Raw genomic sequence first — 10525 nt, 5'->3', positions numbered from 1 at the left:
ATTCACCACGAAGTGTCAAGTCATAGAACCAGGAAGGACTTCAGACCAGGCCCCTAGATGATGCTACTGTTGTGGGTGATGGGGCATCATCTAGCCTAGGCAGTGTGATGGAGACATCAGGAGATTCTCATGAGTTGGAGAGGAAGAAGCTAACCAATCTTCTAATCCTACTAAATGTACAAATCAGTAGAACTAGACAGTAGTTACAATATAAAGACAATTTTATTGCCAATAAAAGCCTTTAGTAACTCATTTATCCTGTTTCAGTAGGACCTTATTCTTTCTGATGAAAATCCAGTCATAGCTTCTCTCATTAAAAATAAAATTATTTTGAAATAAATAAATATATAAAATAAATAGCATATACATTTCATAAATAGTTTGTCCTTATGCACAGTATCCATCCTTACATTTTAATATCATTTTCTTGCAACCTACCCCATGTCCCACTTCCAATGGCAGGAAAACTGCATGTCAGGACAGGTGAGAAATCTGCAGAGCCCATGCAGGGCCAGCTTGCAGCAGGGCTGTAGCTCCAAGGATTCTCTTAATGAGACTTTTCCAAAGCTCTGTAGGTAGCATCTATATGGCAGATCCCTTGGTCTTTCATTTACCCATTGTCAAGGTATTTGGGTAGCTTGTGGGGCAAGACACCCATGGAACCTTGGCAGGGCCCCCATTTTTTCCTGTGCTACCTCAGGGGAAAGAACATGAGCAAAGAAAAAAGTATATACATGACTCCCTCCAGCAACCCTCTCCCTCCCACATCCCTCCCCAAAATAACCCAACCTTGATATACACTTTGAACAACAAGGAAACAGCTGGGTTGAGTTGAACAGTAAGTGCTTCTCTGTTATCTAAATCGATAGGCAAGAGGATTGAAAAGCTATGAGTATAGTGTTTGTGGCCCCAGAGCACAAGGGGTCACAGAGGTCACACTAGGAGTCCGCTACTGATAGCGGAAGAGGTCTCTGGACATGGAGGGCAACTTAGAAGGATCTACCGGCCTGGGTAAAAAGTGAGTGAATTTCTGGTGTCGTTTAGTCCTGTATCCCTCCCGGGGTGAGCCATCCTTATTCAGAGCCACATAATATTGTCTCTCAGAGTCCGAGTGTTTGTACAAGGTGGAGGCATAGGTGTTGTACCAGTTTTCTTCAAACTGTTCCCGGAAAACACATTCACGTGTGAGTTTCTTCTGTGAGGGTGAGAAAATAAAGCAAAGCCCAGTCATTATATGACTATTTTTCCCATCCCACCTTGTTGGTGGAGAAACCCTGAAAAAGCAATAGCACACCGACATTAGAAAATTTCTGTCCTATCTCCCAGTATTACTTAGGCATCTTCTTTCCAAATAGCACAGAACAGTCTTATCTAGATTGCCTCATCCTCTTGTCATGAGCCACACAAAATTGTTTTAGGTGAGCTCTTTCCTGAAGGCAGGAGACTGAAGAGATGGCCTCACCTGGCTGTTTGAACCTGAGACTTTCAGCTATGGCCTCCCGTGCCCCATTGGCACCCTTGAGTTTTCTCCCTACTTGGGGCTAATCATGTTCAAATCCACTGAGATTATAGTTAACCATGTCAACTGACAGGCAAAGCCTCAGATCTATATAAAGCTCCATGGGAGGTGAGCTGTGATCTCTTCTAATGAAAGGTCTCAGGCCTGTTAGTTTGAAAGTTCAGAAAAGATCTCCTTGAAAAGTTCCTCCAGTCTGGCTACTTCAGGCTGGCAGCTCCTGGGTCTCTTTCCTCTGTCCCTTCTCACACTTGATCCAGCCGCCATGCTACTTGCTGGGGATGCCGATCCTGAGTGCTGGGGACAGGCCTATCTCTTGGGTGTCAGGGAAAAATGTGCTCTGATTTCATGGCATGCAGGCAGCCAGAAAGCATGCTATGTGACTCAAAAGCCAAAGCCAGGAGTTGGGATCCCCTGAAAAGGTTAAGGTCACCAAAGTCACTCACCACTCCCCAGTTCTGGGCTAGCCTCCAGAACAGAGAGCACACACTACACTGTAGCTGACCCAGTCCTAGGGGACTTAGGGTTGTCAGCAGCCTTTTTCTTTTATTTTTTTTTTTGCATTTGGCCTTTGGGATTCAGCTGAAGTAACCTGGAAATCAGGAACTGTGTCGTTAATCCCAGAACTCTAGGTCTGAAGGCCAGCTCTTCCACTGCCTATTTTTGTGCCAGCTGGTCACCTACCCCTCTGGGCACCCATTAAAATTTGAATGTGCTCCTCAGGAAGGTTAATGCCCTGAACCTCTACCATCTACTGACAAACCCGCACAGCTTGCAGTTATCATCAGACTAGTGGGCCCTCTAATGGAAAGGCAAAAGCAAATATACCACAGAAAAGGTTATGATTTGCTGAGGGCCAAATTAAAGTGTTATGTACCAAGTTCCTGGCCAGCCAAGAAGTGACAAGAAGACACTAATCCTTTACAGTTCACAAAAATGCTTTCAAGTGCTAGACAAACGTTTTTATACTTTGGCTTTACATCATCCAAACGCCAGTGGTAATAGCCTCCAGTGGAAAAAAAACCTTAAACTTACCGACCCATACAGTTCTCCTCTCTCGTTCATTCCTAAGTACAGGCCAGAGTCCACTCCCCGGATGCTGATCAGCCCCACAGCCAGGCTGATAAACTCCAGGATTCCTAGAGCAAAAAAGTGAATGTCATTTCCATCACTGACATCAAGCTAAGAGGAAGCTGTTTAGGTGACATGAACTACCAGTCATTTATCCCCAGCTGGAGGCCAGCCTTGTGTGCCTTTGGTGACTTGCCAGATGAAACCATCCTTTGCAGCAAGAATGGAACCTTAAGAGAAGCCACTGAGTCTCTCTGGGTCTCAGTTTCCCCATATGTATGATGGGGGAAACAATCTCTGACCTGCGAAGGCTTTGGCTATAACAGCTCCATAATCACACAGTACCATGGCTGGCAAACCCCATTTCAAGAAATGGGTGGGCAGTTTTCTAAATGGAAAAATGTGTCCAGGTTTCTGGGTTTTCTTAAAGTCATTCCCTCCTCCCTAAAGCATACATCATTAGCTTGCTGTCCTCTAGGCTGAACTTGTTCTGCACCCTCTTAGCTCTCTTGTCCTTAAAGCCACATAAGGCTGTCAACTGCCCATAGCTGCCACTAACAAAGGCCACACACTAAGTTTGTTATTCCTGCCTCTGGCAGGAGGCAAAACTTGGCCTTGAGAGCTTCCTCCCAAAAAGTGCTCTCAGCCAGTGCAGCCCCAGACTGACAGGCTTGTCATTCTCTCTTTCTCTCTTGAGCATTTTAAGTTTATCCATGGCAAAGAGTTGGCAGATAGTATTGGACTTAATACTGATTTGAGATGTTGCAACTTTAGGGGGAAAGGGAAGACATTCAGCAATGTCCCTCTAGCTGACAAAGTTAGAGGTGAGTATTTGAAAACATTTTCATTTACCCAGCAGCAGCAGAGGAAAAAAAATCAACTATTAAGGGGAAAAAGGACCCAGAACTGACATCCTGGTGATACTGAAGTTTTTAATAATTTTGTCCTAAGATAGCACATCTGTTATATGGACATAGGTGTAACTAACGGTCAGCTCGATTCCTTTTGGCATTCCTGGCTCTAACCATGTTTTTCAACATACAGACCAAAATTTGATATGACTGAATCAGAGAGGCATCCAAAGGTATGAAATGAGCTCATATCTGGCTCTCTTATCTAAAAATGCAATTCTTAAGGGTAATAATATTCTTCTATGTAATCTACATAGGGAGTGGGACTGATTCCTGAAAGATCACTTAAAAAATGTAAGTGGCTTATTTTGAAATTAGGTTTAAAACTCCAGTGGGCAGCCTCCTGAAGAGGACTCAGGCTGGTAGATGGGTGTTTATTTGTGGCAGCTTAAGGGTACATGTTTCTGTGGCCCACTTGGATCTGTTTAAATATAAAGAAAGACCTTCTGCTGCCATTGTATAGAACACTTCAGAGTGTGGTCTTTGGCCTCTGGCACTGAAACCTTCCCAGTTTTATCTGCAGACCAGTTGCTACCAGACTCTTATAATACAAAGGGAAAAGAGACAGACACAAGATGGTAGGAGGGGAAGGAGAAATATCCAGTGCCAAAAAGGGGTTAAACAGACACTGATTTAATGGACCAAAACCTTTAGTTGCATCACACAAGGTTCTGAATTTGATTCTGTCTTTAACATTTTAATAAATGACTTGTAAGGACATAGGGGACAGCTTCCCCTAGTTCCAGAAGACGTACAGCTGAGATGGTGACACAATCAAAACCCAGAGTTTTCAAGAGACTGGGAAAAGGGGCTGACTCCAACAAAATAAGCTTCAATTACAAGAAATGTAAAGTCCAGCACTTTGGTCCCCACACCAATTAGCCAAGGCGTCTTGGGTTTGGGGTTTGGTTGGGGAAGGGTGGGCCTCAAATGCAGACATTTTGTTAATCATGCTCCTTATCTCATGGCCTATTATCATGGTCTATGGAAGGGCTTTTTATTTATTTATTTATTTATTTTTATAGCCATACTGTGATCCCATCCTCCTCCCTACTTCAGGCAACCAGGTATGTTTTCTTGAAAGCACGTACCGTTCTTTTGTGTTTCTGTGCATGTTTATCAACTGCAAGTCTGCCCATCTTTAGAATGGGGAGATGTGGCTTAGCAAAACATACACAACAATGGCTTAAGGGATTTGGCTGAACAAAGTAAGCTCAGTATGGGTGATTTATGACAGCATTAAAGAACTAATACAAGAAAATAGAAAAAAAGGAAAAAAGCTCAAGTGACCTAAGGCTGCACTGACAGAGGTCTAGTAACTGGCATAAGGGAGGGGACTGCCCCACTCTGCTCAGCCTTAGTTAGACCACACTGACAGTACTATTTTTAGTTTCATGTTTAAAGAGGGTTATGAAGAAAACAGGAGTGTGTTCAAAGGAGAGTGGCCAGTATGGAAAGGAAATGAGAAACCAGGTCATGACTCAGTTCTGGGTGCTAAACTTTGAGGGATACCAACCTGCTGGAACCTTCAGTTATTTGCTTTGCTTAGGCAGACTACTTGCGAGCTTCAAGTCTTAGTCCCTTCATTCTCTAAGTATCTCATGTCTCTGACCTCCCTGAGCTCATTAAGTAGCAGAGGGCAGTTTGTGATCTCACCATCCAAGATCTGGTGTGAGAACAAATCATGAAACCCAAGAGCTGTTGCCTTGAGTCACCACAGTTTTTCTCCAACTCTGTTAAACCTGATGCCAAAGGAGAGATCATACAAGAAGTCACTTGGGTTGTGTCCAGTACCAGGGGTCTCCAGCAGCTGGAATCATCCCTGCCCAGCTGTCTTTGGGCATCATTTCCCTTTGCCAACTTTCCTATTAGCTGGATTCAAACTGTGGGAACCTAGTCGCACATGATAATGGAACAGATATTCCTAAACCTTCTCCTGAATCCCAGCCAGCATGGAGGCAGAGAGAAAAACAAGCAATTTTCACATTTTCCCAGCTATAGCTGGAGAGGGCTGTAAACAGCAAAGGATTGAGGCAAAGCATTAAGCAGACAAAGTTTGTCCTCAGCACACTCACTCCTCTCAACGCCCAAGACCTCTCTCTAACTCTGCCTCTATTTTGATCTGTCCACCTCAGACTCTGGCTTTTGCTCATCAATTTCCAGACTTTTCTGTTCTTATACCCTTTCCCTTATGGCTGTGGTCAAAACGGATCTGTCCTGGACCCCACTGCTTCAGAATGTAGCTAGATGACTGGCTACTGTGTCATTTAATGTGGTTCCACAACTCACCTGGGCTCCCCCAGCCATCCTTTCAGATCTGCAGGGCCAAGACAGTGCTGCTTTGGCACCTTGCCAAGTAAGAACCAGCTTGCTCAAAATCCAAGGCAGCTTCAGGAGCCTGCTCCTTCCCACCTGGCAGGAGGCCTCTCCTTCCATCTGGCTCCCAAGCTCCATGCTCTGCCAGGCCACAGGTGCCCCTCAGGAATGTCAGGGTTCCTGTGAACCTCCTGTAAATGTGGAGACTGAAACACTCCTGGCTCCAAATTACAGTGGGAGTGGGAGTGGAGGTGGGGGCGGGGGGCGTACAGGCTGTGCCAACAGGTTATTATTTGGAGTCAGGGCTCCTCTTGGGTTCAGCCGGACCTGTTCTGAACACATGGATTCCAGGGTAACCCCTGGGGGCCCTGATCTCCAGTTACAACAAATAGCTATTTACTTTACATGGCCTTTGGAGACCTCCTTCCCCCAAGTAGAAATCTATAATATTTTATATCTTAGGTCTGGCCTACTTTACCCTGCTGGAATGTTGACTGCTAAAGCACTCATAGAATGTTAAAGTTTCGATTTATGGAATACCCTGGCTGATTAACTCGAATGTGGAGGGAGGAGAGAGCAAACTCAAACGCCACCTCTTTCTTTGCCAAAAGCTAAACTGCAAGAGTAAATGCGTGTTTGAAAATTGGCAGGGGAGGTTACAAAAAGACAGCTTTGACCAGTTATCATTTCCTTTACAGGAAATACACGGAACTGCGAAGAAGCCAGGGAAGGAGGGAAGGAAAAGGTGATGCAGAGATGGCCTCAGGCAGTGTTTTGTTTTGTTTTGTTTTAAAGGCAAAACCAAAAATGAGGCAGTGAAAACATCCTTTCCTCCTGCCAGTTTTATTTCCTTTGGTTTCTCCTTAAACTTAACACCCTTAGCAGGCTTGACAGATGAAAAGAAATCAAGATGTGTCCCTACGGAGGTAATTAAAGACCACTTATCCCAAGAACCTATTACTGCTTTTTGTTGACCTTGTAGGTTATTGGGCTCAACTTAGGCACAGAGCAGACAAACATTTGTAGCCACTGGGAGCCTAGCTCATAGTTTCTCCGCCTCTGCTGCCCCCACTCCTCATTTCTCCATCTCAGGACTTTTCTTTCATGTGTTATCAGGAATGAGCTACCCCACTATCTTCAAGCCATTTCTGGGAGACTTTGGGGAGCTCTGAGGCCAGGGTGGGAGTCCCATTTCTTTTGAAGAGGAACAAAAGGGGACTGCAAAGTCACAAGCTGTGGAAGGGAAAGGAGCTAAGATAACACTCCCTCACCTCCCACACCAACTTATCATCCTTTGGAAGACCGGCAGCAAGTTTATACAGACACCTGCACCCCTCCATTACCTCCACCCTACACACAACCCACTGTACTCCAGCTCTGTGAGTGCATTTTTCCAAGATGACATAGACCTCATTAGGGTTCCTGCTTTCTCCCAGCAAGGAAGACCAGCCCTTCCCTTAAGCTATTTGCTAGACTTGGCCATGCCTAGGTGCTGGCCTTTGCACCCCCCACCCCCTTTTTTCACTGTGAACTCCAGATGCAGATCTTAGCAAGGTGTGCGGAATAGGAGGATGGGTAGGTTTGTGGGGAGGGTGGGAGAAAGAAGGGAACAGTATCATGGCTGAGGGGAGGCATAGCCTCTTACTGGCTTAGGGATAGGTGTTCTGGGCCATGAGGTCCTTGGAAGTAGAGGGCACTGCCGATTGGGGGTCCCAAGGACCGGTAGCTGTCACAGTCCCTGAATAATGGTTTAGTGGAGAACAGGAAATTGAAAATGAAAATGACCAAATTACTGAGGAGTGAACAGACTTGCTTGGAACCCGAATAATCTCTGTCCCAGATCAAGGTTTATACTAATTGTCTGTGAGACAGGAGGCTCTGCCCTTCGAACAATCTGCGGGCAGAGAAAAAACCTGGATGGAGGTGGGACTGTTTGCTGTCCTGGGCCCAAGGAGACACCTGTTCTTGGAGCTGGGAGTGGGTCCAGGACCGTTTCGACATCAAGGCAAGGAGTCCAGAGGTAGGGCAAAAGGGGTCCCCGGGCTTGTGTTCTTACACAGTGGACACCGGGAGGCTTTCCGAGTTTCTCCAAAACCCAATTCATTCACTCCTTGCTGCCTGAACTGGCTCCCAGCCCGGGCAGAGAAACTCAGAGGTAGGCAGGTGCCACTGCTGGCTGCCGGGTCCCCGCCCGGCAAAAGCGGCTCCGGTGCGGGCCGCTGCCCAGGAAGTCTACTCCGGATAATCAGCCGCCACAACACTGCTGCCCTCGAGGCTCAGCCCCCGCGCCACAGTCGTCGTCCCTGGCCTCCTAGGCGGGTGCTCTTAGCTACCCCTCTCCCAGGTCCCTCCGCTTTCAGCCGATGCGCACCGTCCAGGTCCCTGACCGATCGCCTCGCCCCCGAGGAGAGGGAGGGCGGGAGGGCGGCGTGGGGAAAGGAGAGGCCTCACCTCAAGGCGTCCCTGCCCCTCCCGAGGGCGTCTGAGGGAGCCAGGCGCCCTGACGCCGCATGGCTCAAGTGTCCGCACTGCGTGTCCCGCCTGCCCCGGGTCCCCGGCGGCCTCCCGCTTCGACGGGCCCAGAAGGCACCGAGCTTGGGGCGGTTCGCGGGCCCCGAACTGGAGCTGGGAGCCCCGAGCCATCGGCTCCCCAGCTCGCCGGCCGCTCTCCTCCCGTCCCTCCCCGGCCTCGTCCTCACCGAAGCGGCTGTGGTCGTGGCGGGTGCCGTGCACCGTGCCGTTGGGGAAGATCTCCAGGTGGAAGCCGGTGCGGCAGTACAGTTGACGGCGCCGCAGGATCCCCTTCAGGTGAGCGAAGTCTGTGGGCGAGCCGCGCTGCAGTTTCCCCTCGATTTGGCCCAGGCGCTCGTTCAGGAAACCCGGAGAGTCAGCTAAGGGCACATTCCCCAGCGACGAAGAGAAGCCGTGCAGATCCCAGTCCAAAGAGGCAAAGATCCCCCCCACCTCCGCCATGGCGGGGCGCGCGGGGCCGAGCCGGGGCCGCGGGTCACGAACAGCCTCTCCTCTCAGCGAGCGCGGGCGATTCAGTGGTGCTCGCTCACTCGCTGGATCCGCGCTTGGCCGAGTTGCAGTTGACGTCTGTTCGCGTCCAAGGAACTTCTCAGCGGCGGGGAGCGTCGGGCAGCGCACTCCTGACCTTGCTCTCAGTCAGAGTGCGGCTTCCCTCCGCATCCATCTCCCTAGGCCTCTCATAGCTGGTTTCGTGAAGCTATCAGATGCAAATTGCACTTTATATACATACCCACTCCCCTTACATTGACATGTTGGATATTTAAATACAAGCCACACCTCACTGGCATCCCTTCGGAGATTGGTGTGTGTGTTCCCCCCCCCCCGCCCCTTCTTGTATCCATTTGGCTCTTTTGGGGAGAGGGGGTGGAGGGGGAAGAGAGCGAGCGAGCTCCCTCTTTTATTATGAAAAAAATGGCAGGAAAAAGCTGCACATTGCAGTGAGGCATAACTGCTTTTGGCAGGTTTTTCTGAAACTGCTGATGAAATAACGAAGCCCAGTGCGTGGAGACTGTTGGCATCCACGGCCACTCACGCCTGCTGCGTGGAGGTCTGTCAGCTGCGCGGAGGCAGGTCCCATCTCCCACACGTCCTCAGGCTGTTCGCCTTTGGAAAGCGGCCTGGGACCTGGGATAGAGGGTTCATGCGTTCCTGAGCCCCTCTTGTTCCCTGACTGGTCTGAGGCTACAGAAGGGGCGCCTGGCTCGGTACCGGGGCTCCCCGGTTTCTTTGTTCTGTTGCTCCACAGTCTCACTCCCCACCTGTAACTCGTCGGCAGGGGGCTGAGAAAGTGAAAAATCCAGAAGTGAAGGCGGTTACAAAATTTGGGGATGGGGGTGGCGGCGGTCCCTGCAGTCACCAAAACGAGGACCTTAAGGGGTCTGGGAGGAGCGGGAAACCTCACTCAGGGAAGACTTTTTTAAAGGAACGTTACAGCTTAGGAAAAGGAGATAGTAAGAAATACCGATCTTCTCGAAAAATGATCCTACTGGCTTTCTGGGCGCGCTTTTACAAGGCTCTCGAGAGCAAGCGCAATGAGAGGACTTTGGAAGCATGGTGGGGGCTTTCCCCCACCTCTTTTCTCGTTTGAAACAGGTGTTTGCTCGCTCTGTCCTGTGCCCTGCTCAGATATATTCTATCAGGAAGAGTGGCAGTTGTGGCGGGAACTGGCTGCAGTCAGGGCAACTGGCGGCGTCGAGAAGACCTGGGGAGCAGGTGACCGGCCTGGACCACGATCCCGCACTCCTGCCCAGCCCTTGAATTCTGGGGCCGCCCTCAGGCCCTGGAGCTCAGCGTCCTGCCCTCCCATTGCACCGCGCTGTTGCTCGCAGTTTGCACTCCCAGCGGGCTCTGGCCGCCTTCCTAGGCTCCCATAGCAGTAGTTGACCGTAGCGACCAGTTCCCACCCCGTCTTTGCAGCGCCTCCTGCTGGAGAACCTGTGTCACGCGGCAAGTTCGAATTCAGGGTCTCCTTGGAAAGGGAAAACCGATTCCGCTTAATTCAGTAGTGCAATTTGAGGTCGTGTGCGTGGGCTCCCACGTGCACGCCGTGCTATCCGGAACCTTAGTTATTCTTGGTTTGGAACATCGTGGTTTGGTTCTGGTGTGCTTCCTTAGCTCAGACAGAACCTCCAGAGCCAAGCACAAGGTTTGGCATATAAGTAGGTGCTCAGAAATCACA

The 10525-nt window shown here is 49.3% G+C and overlaps 1 protein-coding gene across 1 annotated transcript; it reads right to left on the bottom strand.

The window, feature by feature from the left end:
• Positions 1-212: 212 nt before the first annotated feature.
• Positions 213-9067, bottom strand: FGF16 (fibroblast growth factor 16). The gene is made up of 3 exons (XM_017669001.3): positions 8514-9067; positions 2552-2655; positions 213-1195 (listed from the first exon to the last, which is right to left on the bottom strand). Exons 1-3 carry the CDS (start codon positions 8785-8787, stop codon positions 950-952), a joined length of 624 nt encoding a protein of 207 aa, XP_017524490.1. The 5' UTR covers positions 8788-9067; the 3' UTR covers positions 213-949.
• Between the last annotated feature and the right edge of the window lie 1458 nt (positions 9068-10525).

This window comes from Manis javanica, chromosome X, assembly GCF_040802235.1.
Source record: "Manis javanica isolate MJ-LG chromosome X, MJ_LKY, whole genome shotgun sequence".
In the NCBI taxonomy this organism is placed as follows: Eukaryota; Metazoa; Chordata; class Mammalia; order Pholidota; family Manidae; genus Manis; species Manis javanica.
The sequence above is the reverse complement of the archived record's forward strand: the minus strand, read 5'-3'. Positions and strand labels throughout refer to the sequence as shown.